At 48.5% G+C, this 15,797-nt stretch overlaps 3 protein-coding genes across 6 annotated transcripts in view; 2 read left to right on the top strand and 1 right to left on the bottom strand.

The window, feature by feature from the left end:
• Positions 1 to 1,560: 1,560 nt before the first annotated feature.
• Positions 1,561 to 4,055, top strand: LOC124466424 (type-2 angiotensin II receptor-like). Its single transcript, XM_047018264.1, has 2 exons — positions 1,561 to 1,852; positions 2,290 to 4,055. The coding sequence occupies exon 2, from the start codon at positions 2,330 to 2,332 to the stop codon at positions 3,584 to 3,586; it is 1,257 nt and encodes a 418-aa protein (XP_046874220.1). The 5' UTR covers positions 1,561 to 1,852; positions 2,290 to 2,329; the 3' UTR covers positions 3,587 to 4,055.
• Positions 4,056 to 5,330: 1,275 nt separating this feature from the next.
• On the top strand, positions 5,331 to 7,686 carry LOC124466659 (SH2 domain-containing protein 1A-like). Its single transcript, XM_047018511.1, has 3 exons — positions 5,331 to 5,801; positions 6,586 to 6,649; positions 7,095 to 7,686. Exons 1-3 carry the CDS (start codon positions 5,665 to 5,667, stop codon positions 7,344 to 7,346), a joined length of 453 nt encoding a protein of 150 aa, XP_046874467.1. The 5' UTR covers positions 5,331 to 5,664; the 3' UTR covers positions 7,347 to 7,686.
• Positions 7,687 to 7,760: 74 nt separating this feature from the next.
• The window catches only part of LOC124464485 (teneurin-1-like), a 71,010-nt gene continuing 62,973 nt past the window's right edge, over positions 7,761 to 15,797 (bottom strand). For 3 of the 4 annotated variants that reach the window (XM_047016402.1, XM_047016499.1, XM_047016552.1), the window contains 6 exons: positions 15,602 to 15,744; positions 13,595 to 13,806; positions 13,008 to 13,309; positions 11,881 to 12,587; positions 10,967 to 11,109; positions 7,761 to 10,729 (listed from right to left, as the gene is read on the bottom strand). In XM_047016402.1, coding sequence (XP_046872358.1) covers positions 9,974 to 10,729; positions 10,967 to 11,109; positions 11,881 to 12,587; positions 13,008 to 13,309; positions 13,595 to 13,806; positions 15,602 to 15,744 — 2,263 coding nt within the window. In that variant the 3' untranslated portion in view covers positions 7,761 to 9,973. The remainder of the gene's footprint in view (positions 10,730 to 10,966; positions 11,110 to 11,880; positions 12,588 to 13,007; positions 13,310 to 13,594; positions 13,807 to 15,601; positions 15,745 to 15,797) is intronic. The other variant, XM_047016477.1, reaches the window with a different exon arrangement.

Below are 15,797 nucleotides of genomic sequence, written 5' to 3'. Positions count from 1 at the left end.
GCTCCAGGTCATTGGCTGTGAGAAGTGTGCTTCTGGTCAGGGTGTGTGACCTGTGTGTGGATGGGTTGGTGCCTGTGCACATGCATGCCTGACCAGTCATGCATACCTATTCAAATTTCAAATCCTTAAGCCTTAACCTCCCTTTGTCTGTAAACCAACAATATCCCCTCAATCTCGGCCCCAATCTCCTCATCCCTTCACCTCCCCCCCCCCCTCTGCTACTCAGCAACACTGGCTCTCTACAGTCAGCCACTTAGAAGAAATGCTCATGAGGAATGTGTTAAAAGAAAAACTACAAATAACTGTCTCTGTCGCCAGAGAGACGCAGCCCATCCCAAAACGCTTCAGATGTGGGAACCACAGCGAACAAAACAGGAAACTGTGTTTCTAAACTGCAGCAACTGCATGTTGGTGTGAGACATAGCCGCCTCAGCCATGTGAACGGCCTCGGTCGTCGTCGGTAACATCTCAGTCGTACCCAGATCTCGGCCAATCCTCTCGCTCTCTTCAGTAACCTTGCAGGGGAGAATCCCAAATGATAGCTTGGCCTTGTATTTGCTGATTTCTCAAGGACTGAGAAAGTACACACAGACAAATGATGGCACGGTACACACATACACACTCCACAAACACACATACACACCACGCAAACACAAACACACATGCATACACACTATGCCAACACACAAAAACACCCACAAACCCCCCTACTCCATCCATATTGATCAAAGGAACCATGATGTAACCTGACTCACAGTGGTAAACACAACCCTCATTACATTTCACTGAAGGTTTTTAATGAAAAACCACTGGAGGGAATCTCCTCTCTTTCTCCCTCTTCCTTTTTTTCCTCCTCCCACTACTGTCAGTTCCATCTCTCTGTCGCCATCTTCTCCTCCACTTCTTCTCTTTTCCTTTCTCCCCCTCCATCTTTATATTCCTGTGGCACTTTCTCTGTCTCTCCCTCTGTCAGTTTTTCCCCTCTTTCTCTCCCTTTCCACTCCTCTGCTCCTGTACTTTGCCAGTGTAAATATTTCCCATGACTTCTCTGACCGCTGACAGGCTGTATATGACACATTCATAACAAACTCAGAGGTGGCTCCAATTAACACAGTCTCTACTCCTCTAGTAAGGGGACCATTAAGGGGGCTTTAACTCACAGGGTCATACCGTGCCCAGACCTGGCTGGAAGGAGGAAGCAACCAATGGAATGGTACCGGAATAAGTCACTCCACCCTCCTGAGATTCCAGGCGGACTTGTTCGCTGAGGGCGGGGCATCTGAGAGGTGCTCCGGTCCCCAGACATTGATTTGAATCTGAAGGTTAGATCCCCCTCAATTTGGGAAAACTAACACATCTTGATCTAATTTCTCTCTTCCTTTCTCTTTCATTCTTGTGGAATGTTGAGGTACAGATGGTGGGGGCTTTAACCCGTTGTTAAAAAAGACAGAGGAAAAGAGAGGGAGAGAGAATGAGACAGTGTGTGTGTGAGAGAGAGAGAGAGAGAGAGAGAGAGAGAGAGAGAGAGAGAGAGAGAGAGAGAGAGAGAGAGAGAGAGAGAGAGAGAGAGAGAGAGAGAGAGAGAGAAAAAGTGAGAGCCGTTGTCCATCCCATGTCATTCTGCTGCTCAGCCCACCCCATCAGCTCAGTCCAGGGCCTATAAGACCCCCCAGTCCAGCCTCAGCCCTCCACAGTGTCTCTCAGCCTCCATACAGACACCCAGAGACAGCCTGGAAGAAGGGAGCTCAGCCAGAACCTGTTCAGCCAGGACAGCAGCACCACTCCTGGGAAGAGCGGAACAGACTTTAGCTGACATCCCCTGGGGATAGGGTCTCGAAGCGCAACACTGAAGGTAAACTGGGATTTTTGGACACAGGCTAATTCTGAAGTATACAGTATAGTGTTGTTCATTGACATATGAGTTTTGAAGATTAGTTGAAATGTACTTTGCTACAGCAGGAAATATGATTTTAAATGGGTTGAAAATACTTATCCGTGCTCGATTAATCTTAATTATATCATGATAAATGTTTTAATGTTATTAGTTTTTTATGTTTTGCCTTTCTTGAACATATAGATAGCTTTGGTAAGCTTTTAGTTTAGATATTCTTTATGGTAATTATTTTGATGATAGAATGTCCTAAAACAATTGAGAGTTTTCTGGGTGAATAGAGGATGTGATTCCAAAGCATACCAGAACGACGCACACAACAGGAGACAAGGATGGGGAGAACGGTTGTCTTACTGTATATAAGGCTCTTATGAATGTCACTGGTTGTTTTAATGCAGCTGGGAAACTCTTGGAGAAGCAACCACCCAAACTATAACCATGGAGAACAACTTCTCTCTCCTGAATGCCACCCACTCCTTCTACACGCCCACAACTGACCTCCCCTACTCTCCAACGTCATCGCCCCCCTGCCCAACCTGGCCCTCCCTGCCCCAGAACATCCTCATCCCCTCCCTCTACGGCATCATCTGTGCCCTGGGCATCGTGGGCAACACTCTGGCCGTGTGTTTGCTGGCTCAGACCGGAGGAGGCAGGAGGACGATGGCCAACACCTTCATGTTGAACCTATGTGTGTCCGACCTCCTCTTCCTCCTCTCCCTTCCTCTGTGGGCGGTGTACTACTCCCTGGGCTACCATTGGCCATTTGGCTGGCTGGCGTGCAAGCTCTGTGGTGGCCTTCTGTCCCTCAACCTGTACGCCTCCATCTTCTTCATCACGTGCATGAGCGTGGATCGCTACCTGGCCATCGTGCGTCCACTCCACGCCCAGGGCACCCGGGACCCGCGCCGCGCCCAGCTGGCGTGCGTGCTGGTGTGGGTGCTGGCGTTCGCCAGCTCCGCCCCCACCCTGGTGCTGAGGGACACCCGCCACGTGGAGGAGTTGGGGGTGGAGGCGTGCGTGATCCTGTACCCCCATCACGGCTGGTTTCTCAGCCTGGCCTGGATGAAGATGCTGCTGGGCTTCCTGTTGCCAATGGCGATCATCACTTCCTGCTACTGCGCCATCGCTAGGCACCTGATGCTGGGGGGCCCCGGCCTGGTTGCCAAACATCGGGCAGACAGTAAAGCACAACAGTCCACAGACAGCCTGACTAAAGCAGAGTCCTCACCACGACTGCCTGTCACAAGCCTTGGCCAGGAGCCCCCAGTGAGCTCCGACCGCAGGCCCTCCGTCCCATGCTCCGTCAGGCCCCTGGAAGGCCGGGGGCTGGAGCGGGTCCTGTGGACGGTGGCGGCCGTGGTCCTGGCCTTCTTCCTGTGCTGGTTCCCCTTCCACCTGCTGACCCTGCTGGACGTGCTGCAGAGCCTGGGCGTGGTGGAGGAGTGCTGGGCTCACTGGGCCCTCGCCACCCTGCTGCCCCTGAGCCTCAGCCTAGGCTTCTCCAACTCAGCCATCAACCCCGTCCTCTACTGCTTCCTGGGGAACCACTTCCGGGGCCGCCTGGGGGGGATGTGGGAGGTCTTTTGTGCGTGTGTGACGGCCCAGGGGGAGGCCCGCATGGAGAACAGGGGCTCCTTCAGCACCAGACTCAGCTCCTTCTCCAGGAAGCAGAGTGAGACCTCCGGCCCCACATAGAGACCCCACCCTCCTTGACAGACTGTCCACATGAAAGCATAATCTATCTAGCTTTGCCTCTTAAACTCTGCCCCCTACAGGACCACCGAATGAACATCTCTCTATGGCACTGAGCTGTGAGCACACACACACACACACACACACACACACACACACACGCACACACACACACACACACACACACACACACACACACACACACACACAGGCACACAGACAGACACAAAAACACTTTCTTTGTACCCAGCAAAGAACCCAGCTATGAGGTTGGGCTGATTGTAATGATTGACTGTGTCACATTCCTGGAACACTGAAGACAGGCAAGAAACTGAGATGGAATCTATAATCAAAGTGTTGTCTCAAGAGATTCACCATGTATTTATAAGTATGATGTATTATTTGGTATAGCTTCTTGACACACATTGTTACCTGTTCTTCTGAATTTTTATTTGAAATAAAATGTGTGTATACAGTTTATGTTTTCTATGTTGTTGAGACCACCATAGATTGCAGTTACTTTGGCCCAGGAAAGTTGAGATCAGGGAGATGTGACATCGTTTGTACATACGGTGGAGTTATTGGACAATAATTGAACGCATGACATGGGTTGCAGAAGAGATTCATTGGCTTTGCACTGTAGGACATGGAGTACAAGCACCAAGGCATGCCCCAACCTCATACCGGCTGTCTCAATTGATGCCACCAGATGGGGCTAAAGCACAGCAGCAGTTCATCAACACCACTACCACTATTCAGAAGGTCAGACTTCAGCACATGTGCCTGGTCCCATCCCCACTGCTAAATGATGAGTCAAGCTTGTCAAATCAACACATTTTCCAGAACTTAACAGGAGTTTATGTCTGATTATCCATGACCACAAACATTGTTTAATAAGTGGTAGTCATAGCGGCAAGTATTGCTGACCAGACAGGTTGGGTGTAAGACTGGTTTGACAATACCATGTGTGAGCTGTCTGCAAGGTCCATATGATAGAGGCCAGAAGCAAAGTAATCACCTCATACAGTTGATGTCTCTCTTTTACTACCTAACATTGTGATCACTTGGAAGTTACTGTGTACTGAGTCTAGACCTACATGGAGGGTTTGGGGTTTACTGTTATGCTGTTTTGTGCTTCAGTATTTAACAGTGGGAAAGTTCAAACATTACTCAAATGTGGGGCATATCTATCAAAATGAGGTAAAATTCAGTTTCTGGGGGAAAATTGGATGTGGGCGATCCCAAAAAGTTAACAGTACCAATCATTGACCATGCCCAATTGCCCATTGCCGAGGGGAGTCAGGTGGCTGAGCGGTCAGGGAATCGGGCTAGTAAGGTTGCCAGTTCGAAATGACGTTGTGTCCTTAGGCAAGGCACTTCACCCTACTTGCCTCGGGGAGAATGTCCCTGTCATCACTGTAAGTCGCTCTGGATAAGAGCGTCTGCTAAATGACTAAATGGAAATGGAAAAATGAAGACCTGCATCACAACCTGTTTTAACGACAACATGACATTCTCATCGTACATTGTGACAGCAGAGGAACTGGAAACAAAGGCTGGCTGATAACAGATGTTTATCTTTTTCAGCACTTGAGTAATATACCATGAATGTGCGAAGTTAAAATCTATGTTAAGCAACAAATGTGTGAAAATGACATCAACCCCCAACCTCATCTTACTCCCCAACCCCATGTTGTGGAATGTTCCATTTAAAATCTGTTGTTATTTCCTGCTGAACACTTCCTGACGAACACTACAAATTTGTAACAAGAGAGAGAGTGAGCGAGAGAGAGAGCGAGAGGGGAAGGAAAACTGACGTGCCTATTCTCAAAGGTTAGAGGTGAGACTGACACAGGAGTTTTCTCTCTGCAGCTTGAGAGAGAGGTACAAAACAATACGTCTTACCTGTAAGCCAGTCATAGAGAGAGACCAGAGATTCACCTGGGCTGGCTAAAAGGTCAAGGATTCAAGACTTTGACATTGGGAATCAAACCTGTGCAGGTTGAGGAGAGGCCATCCAACCCTCCAGTCAGGAAGCCAGTCAGAAAGAAAACCAGGCAGCCAAGTAGCCAACCAGCCATATGGAAAGTCTGTCTGTGTATCATGGAGATATTGGTAAAGAGGAGGGGGAGAGAAGACTGTGTTATTCGGGAAAAGATGGCAGCTACCTAGTCCGTAACAGCGATTCTGTGCCGGGAGTATACTGCCTCTGTGTGCTGTGAGTACATACAGACGCACACACACACTGCTTTATTTGAATCCACCAATTACATTCATTTGCATATCAAATGTTCTGAGAAATCTGAAGAGTTCACATAGAATGCTCTACTCTACATGTTCTAAAAGAGAGTATTATCAGCAAGCTGCGTAGGTTCTGTCTTGGGCACGGATCTGCAGACCTCTAATAGTCAAATTGTGTACATGTCCCAAGTTGCAAAATATCAGCACAAAGAAGCCTGCACCTGCAACCATGGCTCTAAATATGGGCAGCTGGTGGCAGGTACTCAGTTTGAGTCGTTTGGAATAATTCTGTATCTGAGTTAAATTGTACTGTACAGAATGTAATTGGCACACTCTCTTTGAAAAAATCATACTGCACACACTCCACCAGCAAGTATCCACGGTGTTAAAGCTTCATTGGAAGTGGAAGTTCAAAAACTTTTTATAGATGTTGAAACAAAACATAAGCAGAAGTGTGGTTTGTGTTTTTTTGGGGCTGAGAAACAAACTATCTCAGGTTACTTCAGTAAGATCCCTGCCAAAAACTGAAGTGAGCACAAGTGGTTAAAAATGACCAAACCATTGTACCGTCTGGTGGGCTGGAAAGGCCCAGCATCACGGGATTCAAATAACATCCCAAACACAAGTACTGATCAAAATGCCTGAAAAACATTTGGGAGTTTTATTTGTTTTTGATATTTTGTTTCATGTGCCTAACATTGCTAAGGCTTAATATTATGAAGACTTATTTTTGTATTCTTGGTGTTTGTGTGTGACACCAGGTGTACAGGGTCTGTCTACACATACAGGATCTTCCTTGATGAAAGCGGTTCTTGGACGGCAGATGTAAGACCCAAAAATCCAACTATGTTAACATTATATTAAAATGAACAATTTCTTGCTTTATTACATGCAATAATGTATTTATTACATTATTGCTTTATTACAATCATATATGCACTCAATTTTGATTTGAGTGTGCAAAAATGTTTTCAAATGAGGCGATGTTAAGGGTATATCTGGGAATGTGCATTTCACAGAAAGAGTATATTTACAGACAGAGTATATTCACTGAAAGAGTATATTCACTGAAAGAGAATATTCACTGAAAGAGTATATTTCATAGAATGTGTCATTCTTCAGGAGTGTGTAGTCCTGGGTGTATCTGATGGCTTTGTATGCTAAGTGAGAGCAACACAGTAAGATAGTGAGAGAATTAAAGGTGAACTCTATGCACTCCTTCTCATTGGAAGAGACGGAAATATATTTCTCTGGACTCTTCTTCTTTCAGACTGCTCCCGGCGTGGAGAAACGATTTTTCCGGAAAATCAAGAACTTGATAGCAGCCTTCCAGCACCCCGACCAAGGAATCGTCATGCCCCTGATGTACCCTGTTACAGCCCAGGCGCGGGCCAATACACACACGTACACACACTCACCCTCTGGAAACACACTGACTGCTCTCAGTAAGCCGATCCAGACGACTGTCCAAGGACAGAAGAACAGGTCCAGTGGGAAGCATGCTCAGAAAGCGGCACCCTAAACAGACAACATCCCATGACTGAAACAAGATCTCCAGACTAGGAACGTAGTCTAAAAGGCATTGAAATCCCTCTGCTTTTGTTTCCTGCATTTTTTCTGATTAACATTATAATGTATATCACACTTTTTGTTTAGATTTTTACAAAATGTCGTTTAGAGAGAAGTGTGACATTTGTGAATATGTATGTAAAACGAAAAACAACTTTTTAAAGTCAAATTTTCTGTGAAGGAGCTGCCTACATTAGCACATTATTCATTTAAAACATGTTTTTATAGTTGTTTATAGAGAACTAAATAACAAATATATGGCTTTGTTCAGGTCATTAAATTGTAATTGACAAGCAAATTAATCATGTTGTTTCACCACAACAGGTCTGTGTGACGTAATAAAAGGATTTAGTTCACCCTCTATCTCAACTTCACATACACACATACACACACACACAAACATATACATATACATGAACCCCAATCACGCTGATACATTATAGAAATGGGAATTCATTTTGACATATTTGACTGGATTCCAGAGAGAGAATGCTGGCTGCCAGAGAGGAGAGAAACCTTAGGGAAGATGGACAAGGCATTCTCCACACACTATCACCATCCTGCAGCCCTTCTTCCAGATACACAGAGAGGGAGGGATGGATTGAAAGAGTGAAAGAGAGAAAGAAAAGGGAGAAAGGTATTGAGGGAGAAAGATAGTAAGAGAGAAAGAGGGAGATTCACGCCCCACATCCACACACCCACAGTTCTTCCTGAGGAAGAGCAGCTGTCGCCTAGCAACCACACCCTCAATCTGCTTGCTGTGGTGAAGGGCTATGGACAGAATCAAGCGCAGCATATGGTTTTCGAAGGCAGGAAGGAAGAGAGGCAGCGAGAGGCAGCGAGAGGCAGTGAGAGGCAGCGAGAGGCGCCTCCTGGCGCCGTCAGAGTGGAGCTCACCTGTTCTTAGCATCATTTAAGCAGCTGCTGTACGCTATTCAACTCTGGAGACAAACACATGCCACCAATGATGGACAGATGGTATAGCAGAAGATGGAAGGGAGAGAGGAAAGGTGAGCGAGACGGAGAGAGAGACCGAGAGAAAGACTGCAGGCGAGAGATAAACAGTGGATAAAACAGATATAGCTGTACCATGGTGGCAATTTCTTGATTGACTTGGAAATGTTCTGTGAACACATGGATTTGCATTCGCTAATGAGGACAATGCTGCCAACTCTAGGTCCTTCCCCCTCTGCTCTGTCAACCCACACATACACACACACACAAACACACACACGCACGCACACACACACACACACACACACACACACACACACACATACACACACACACACACACACACACACAGGCTCAGCTGTCAACCTACTCATCAAACGGATTGAGCTTGTTTAAGCGAGAAATGAATGAGCAGACACCGGTTAAAGAGCTCCAAATGTTGGGAAAGTACATTTGCAAGGGAGGGTTAGGGTAAGAGAGGGGTTGTTAGTGAAGACTGGAATGAGAAGAATTGAAACACAGAGAGCGCGAGAGAGAGACATTTATGAAAACAAATGAGTCCCAGTCCCACATACTAATCCTTATGTCACATAATACCTTTAATTACCATTGTAACCCAATAAAGTCTGATTTTCAGCGAGAATACTATAGCAATGTACAGTATAATTCTTTGCAAAAAAAGTGATTGTTTTTCTATTGATTAACAATACTGACATTTAATTATAAACAGTGGGGCTTTCCAGTTGAGCACTTCTCATTATGAAAGCATGGGTTATGTACATTCTTGTTCTGAGAATTACCAACCAAATCAAATACTATTTGCAAAAAACGGAAAGCATTAGAGGTGCGTTTCCCAGCTCGTCATGCTGGTACATTTCCATCTGGTCTTTGTTAATAGCCAACTGAATCCATTGCACAGCCCTAGTATTTTACAGTCATCTCAAATAGTATTTGACCTCAGTCTGTTGAGTATACACACAGTGTGTCAGACTAGTGTAGTATACAGGGCTAGTATTCCAACAAGAAGGTTGGGGATGAACTGGCTAAAGGTGTGTGTGAGTGTGTCAGCACAGACAAGGCCTCTCTTGCACGATATGTAAACAGCATCATTTGGAGGTAAACCATGTAGGAAACTCAAAGAAAGGGGGGAGAAATCGTTTGCTATCTAATGTGAGTCCATTCTGAGGGTCACACAACACCCACCACAAGGCTTGACTGGGGGCTTGACTTCCACAGTTCCTATGATGAAACTAAGAGATAGAGAAAGAGGGGGAGAAAGAGACAGAGAGACAGCCTCTGGATAGAAAAGCAAAGCCACAGGGAGACCACAATGCTTGTGCCACCATTAGAAACTCTACTGTACATCTACTGTACATTCATATTAATAATAATAATGATAATAATAATAAAATACCATCATTTTGTCACAATTAAAGGCATTTGGAAATCTTTTCTACCCCATCTTCCCATTTAACTTTTGAATTTGTTTTGATATAGAAACAGTACAACAAATCGTTTTGTTTGTGTAGAAACAGGCAGTCTTTGGTGAGGGGAGGGGGCAAGCTCCTGGATGGGGGTGGAGAAGGGGGGGGGGGCGTGCGGTGGACGGGGTGGCGTCTGTGTCTGTTACCTGCGCCCCACCTCGCTCAGTTTCATGAAGTGGATGTTGGAGGCGCAGTCTGACAGCTCTGGGTGCTGCTCGATGGTCAGGGAGTAGAAGCCGTCGTAGCCCTGCACCCGCCCCGCCGCCAGCAGCTGCTGCCTCTCCCCCTCGCTCCACGCACGGCTGCCGCCCTCGCCCTCCTCCACCCTCCTCTTCTCCCGCTCCCAGGCCCTCTCCACCGCCCTCTTCCGAGCCTCCTCTCGCACCCGGCTCCTCTCCTCCTCCTCGCTGCCTCCGTAGCGTACGCACAGGCACAGCGCCCCCTGTTGGAGGGTGATGTCGGCGAAGCGCCGAGTCCTGCCGTTGACCGTGGCGCTCATCTGGGACACGCTGACGTTCACGCCGTTCTCCAGGACGCGCCCGCCCACCCCCAGACCCAGCCCGAGGTCCTCCTCGATGGGCCGGGACTGCAGGAAGTGATGCGTGTCCCGGCCGCTCACGGTGAAGCTCAGGCCGCTCAGGTAGGCCGCCCCATTCAAGATGGCCGCCAGGCGCCGGCAATCCTCGCCGGCCACGCCGATGACCTCGGCGCTGACACGGCCCCGAGAGACAGCCAATCGGATGCTGGGACCGAGGAGGGAAGGGCGGGTGGAGAAGGGGGGAGGGGTGAGGGGTCTTCGGCAGGCGGAGCCTACGGGGTCGGGGATCAGGGGGAGGCGGTCCAGCGAGATGAAGCTCCTCAGCTGTCTCTGGAGCTCACACTGGATACCTAGCACCACCTGGGGGCGGGGGGCACGCCCATGCAGGACCACAGAGAGGGGAGGGGAGGGGTAGAGAGGGTGGGTGGGGAAAGAAGGGGAGGAGGGCAACGAGAGAAGAGGAAGGGATGGGGAGAAGTAAGTAAGCTCAAACCTACTGGGTCCAACAACAAGAGCAGTGTGTATTGCAGCAGTATATGAGGGTTGAGTAGCTAGGTGGGTTTCCTGGGTAGTGGGAGGGAAGGGTGGGTGTCTCACCTTGCTGGAGTCCCAGTCCTGGGTCCTGGTTTGGGTCTTCATCAGCTCGTAAGCCTGCTCCAGGCTTCCCACCTCTGGCTTGGGGAAGCCAGGCACCACGTTATGGAGCTGGAAGCCAAACAGCTGCAGCCAGCTGCCGATATCTGTTCACACACACACACACACACACACACACACACACAAATGCACACATGTGCAGGCGTATTTATGAATATGCACAGGCCCATACACCAACGCACACAAGGGCACATAATGTTTTTAAACAAACTTACATTAACAGAATTTGGAAAAACATAGGAAATAAATAATCTTTCAACGGTATAGAACAGTACAATAAACCATAACACGTACGATCTCACAAGCCCACACACAATCTGCATGACACCCACACTATTGAGACTATTTTTGCGAGCATATAAACCCCAAAAGGGAGACTGTCTTTTCAGTAAACATTCAGAGGAACCTGATGGCTCACGCAAGCCTTCCATTTGTGGTTAGAAACGATGCTGGCCTGCCACCCTCTGCTTTCCAACTCCCACCGCTCCATTCCTCTCCTCCCTCATCCCTCACTCCCATTTTCCTCTCTGTCAAGTTGCGTGCGTCTGATGGAGAGCGATAATGGAAGGAACGGCAGGAGTTGGGTGGAGGAAGAGGAAGAGCTACAGCCGTCTGTGACTAAACCTTTTTGGTCTCTCAGACGCGGTTCCTACTCAGCGGCCGCCACATCCTACCTGCTCCAGAGCTCTATTATTCCTGCTGGAGCACGGGGGTGTTTGTGTGCGTGTGTGGAATCCACAACAGAAAGCCTCCGCCGGTTTTCGTCTGTGTGTGCCTTTAAGTTTGTAATATCCCCCTTTCACACTTATTGATGTCCCCTCAGTGATATTTTTTGTGTGTGCTTGTGTGTGACTCACCTGTAGTGAACTGGGTGACCCTCTCCACCTTCCCCACAGGACAGTTGTTCTTGAAGGCATACAGGTTGAACGGCTTTGGCTCCTTACTAAGCTCCTCCCACAGCTCATGATTGGGCGACGTCCATCTCCCTGCCAGCGTATCGTAGTCCCGCCTCCCCAGATGGACCAATCGGGTGAGGGGATCGTACAACCCGCCGTGGAACCCGACGACCAGCTGGAAGTCGGGGTTGGTGTCCTGGTAGATCTCTCCGTAGGGCGTGTACAGGATCTCCTTCACCAGGCGCCCCCTGCTGGAGAACACCGCCCTGGGCGTGGCCATGCCGTCGCACGCCACGTAGAACTCCTCCCCGCTGCTCAGCTCCATGGCGATGAGGTGGCCCTGGAGGTCGTAGTACAGCGAGGTGATGAGCGAGTTGGAGTGGTTGTACAGGTGCGTGACCCGTGTGGGGTGGGACAGGTCGGCGTAGAACAGCTGCAGCTGCTGGCCCTGGCTGCTTCTGGAGGCCACGCGGCGGCCCAGCCCGTCGTAGCGGTACCACACGCCGCGCTCCGACACGCGGTTGTAGACGTGGGTCAGCAGGCCGTTGGAGTTGTAGGTGAAGAGGTCGTTGCCTCGCTGGCGCAGGAAGCCGTCCTCGTCCAGGGAGTACTGCAGCTCCCCCAGGCGGGAGATCCGGTCACGCTGGTCGTAGCGCAGCGGAGTCAACCTGCCAACAGAGATGGTCAGGCTGACTATTACAACGAGATTACAGATGAATATGAGTACGATTCCAAATTATTATTAGTGAGATTACAGGTCAGTATTAGTCATTTGATTATTATGAGTGAGATTTAAGATTATGTGATATTATAGATTTTAGTTCATCATCGGGTTACAGATTATTTTGAGAAGGATCATTTTAATTGCATGAGTGAAAGCAATGTTATTGAATACACAGGAATTAATATAATTACAATGTACATTGTATTAAGTATCAGTGCAAGTACTTATATGTATTTACATGATGAGTTATGTGTACAGCAAAATTACTTCTATTAAAAAATGGATCAATAAAGTTGTACTGCATAGATTTTTTGTACATGATGTTTAGGCCATTATGTTGGCCATTACACACACACACACACACCGGGCACTGGTGCCGTGGCTGAGCAGGTTGATATTGCCGTTCAGGTCGTAACTATAGCGCCACTGTGGACGCTCGTTGACCGAGGCACTCTGCAGCTGGCTGTCGGCATCGTACTCGTAAGAGTAGCGCGTCACGTTGCTGTCCACGCCCACCCTGATGTCACAGGACGTGGTGCGTCCGGCCGCGTCGTACTGGACAGTCATCCAGTAGGCGATGGACTTGAGGATCTCATACTGGACCTCGACCACCTGGCCGTAGGAGCTGAACACCTTGGTGTGTTTCATCACGTGAGTAGTGATCACCTGAGGCCGTGTGGTGTGGGGGGGAAACAGCGAGCCAGCGGGAGAACATGAAAGAGAGAAAGAGACATTGAAAGAAGAGGAAACCACAAAACACCACCAGATGCATGAGAGACAGACAGTAACAGAGTGCTGGGGGTTTAAACACAAACTCCCCTTTCGCCATCTTTGAACACTCTAATATGGTACACAGACTCCACAGGTACAGTGTTCCTCCAGAACCAGACAGAACTAGCAGACGACACACTGCACACACACGTCCCCAGTGCACCCCTCTCTGCCCCTCACCTGGTTGAGGTCGTAGTTGATGACGCTGAATTTGCCAAACTGCTCCACCCGGCCTGACACGTCCACGTAGCGATACAGGTCGATGGGCAGTGGCGTCTCGTTGATGACCGCCTGCATGCTCGTCACCCGGAAGTTGTTGTAGCTGTAGTCAAACCTGGCGTTGACCAGACCCTCCTCGCTGAACCTGAAGATCTGACGACTGGTCAGGGGGCCTATCCAGACACACACACACACACATATACATCAACACCTCTCAGCACCCTCTATCCGCCACCCCCCCCCATCTGACTCCTCCTCCATCCTTCTCGGTGTCTACAGCTCAGTGACCTTTCACAAGGCGTCATCATGAAAGGAGCTAAAGACAATAGCAACGATATAGCCAATGGGCTACTTAATGTGAGCCCATCAACTTTAACAACACCATCAATCACCATGGCTTCTAGCCAGTCTCCAGAGCCATCTTCACCATTAACGAGGTGTTACTCTGATGAAGGACTATTAGAATGCTATCACGGCGCTGTAGAAAGGACTCAAAACGCCATTAGGGTGAGTCATTCCCATATTACTTTATTACGCCCCCCTAACGGGAGATGCGGAACTCACAATATTATGGAGATCGATGGTTATTATACTGTCCGAACGGATGAGGCGGGAATGAGGCACAGTTCAAAGTTCAAGTATTTTGGGCCCAAAATGCATGCTATGCTGTGACGTGTTTGACTAAAATGACTAAATGTAAATGTTTGCCACAGTTTCCAGGGTCTGTGTAAACGTGCAGCGTATGGATTTTGCCAGCACTTGTTCCCGGGTAGTGCTTTCTTTAACTCGATACATGAGAGGGCAGCCCTGCGTGGGTGTATAAAACAAGTTTTCTCTGCTCCTGACATCTTCCGTCACCTCTTCAGTCATCCTCTCCCACCCACCTCTCCCCCTATCTCCCCTCTCTCTCCAGCAGTGTTTGTTCTGCTGAAATGAGATCAGTTAAAGCAAGGTGAGAGTCCATTCACTGTAAGGGCAAAGTGATAACACCCACAGGTCTGCGCATGAGCACACACACGTGCACCCGCACACACACACACACACACACACACATGTGCACCCGCACAGAAACACACACACACACACACACAGCTAGGACAGGCAGATTAGGACCACCATACTGCAGGGGAGTCAATCACAGAGCTCAGTTTATAAAGGATGGCTCAGAGAGAGTTGAGAGTGTGAAGGTTTCAGGGGAATGATTCCACTATATCAGCAAGGACAGAGCTCCTCCACAGTAGACCTCCAGGAGCAGCACCCTCCTTTTTAATAGCAGCTGCACATCTTATTATACTGTTAGAAAGTGACCACGTTCAACTCGTTCCCACTGTATATATTCAAAAATTTTGGATGACAAAGGTTCCATATACATTTCAATTGGAGGTCTGTAATACTAAGAAGGGTGGTTTATAAAAAGAGCAGATACTAGCAGGTGATAAGAGATAAGCATCAGGGTTCACATTCGGGAGTGTGTCTGCGTAGGATTTTTGGGTTATGTGTTTGACTCATTGCCATGGCAAGGAAATTATATCAGGGCTCTTGATTACAGCGTGTATGTGCGTGTGTGTGTGTGTGTGTGTATGGGTGTGTAGACGGGGGGGTCTCAAAACTAACATGTGTGGTAAACCGCACGCTCCTCCGCCTCATCTCCACAGAGAACACACACATCTAAATGCAGCTGATAAAACAGCTCACAGATTCAGCTGATGACTCAAAAGCAGAATATTGAGTGTTTCTCAGTCTGGCTTGTAGACCACCATCACACTCAATAGTGTGGTAAGCACAAGCACAGTAACCCATCACAAACACTTTGTTGAATATTTTATGCTCCCGTGGCCTATAAATTAGAGAATGTGTAACATGATGTGTTTGTGTATGTGTGTAAGAGTTTTTGCGACTGCTTGTGTGTGTGTGTGTGTGTGTGTGTGTGTGTTAGCTGTGCGAGTGTGTGCGTGTGCCTGTGTGTACCTGTCTGCCGGTAGCGTATGGAGCTCATGAAGCCGTCGTGGGTCAGGTGGATGGTCTTGACCGTGCCGGAGGCCTCGTCGTAGGTGAAGGTGACCAGCGTGGAGTCATAAACCACCTCAAACAGACGGCCAGCCACCGTGTACCTGGGAGGACATAGGACAGGATCTCACACACGCTCCCACACTCCTATCCAGTT

This window comes from Hypomesus transpacificus, chromosome 1, assembly GCF_021917145.1.
Source record: "Hypomesus transpacificus isolate Combined female chromosome 1, fHypTra1, whole genome shotgun sequence".
Classification (NCBI taxonomy): Eukaryota; Metazoa; Chordata; class Actinopteri; order Osmeriformes; family Osmeridae; genus Hypomesus; species Hypomesus transpacificus.
Note: the sequence above shows the minus strand (reverse complement) of the source record. Positions and strands in the feature narration are given on the sequence as shown.

Excerpts from the sequence above, each read along its gene's own strand:
- LOC124466424 (XM_047018264.1), top strand. The coding sequence starts at position 2,330 with ATGGAGAACAACTTCTCTCTCCTGAATGCCACCCACTCCTTCTACACG.
- LOC124466659 (XM_047018511.1), top strand. The coding sequence starts at position 5,665 with ATGGAAAGTCTGTCTGTGTATCATGGAGATATTGGTAAAGAGGAGGGG. Across the intron at positions 5,802-6,585 it reads GTATACTGCCTCTGTGTGCT|GTGTACAGGGTCTGTCTACA; the intron begins GTGAGTACATAC and ends GTGTGACACCAG. Across the intron at positions 6,650-7,094 it reads GCGGTTCTTGGACGGCAGAT|ACTGCTCCCGGCGTGGAGAA; the intron begins GTAAGACCCAAA and ends TTCTTCTTTCAG.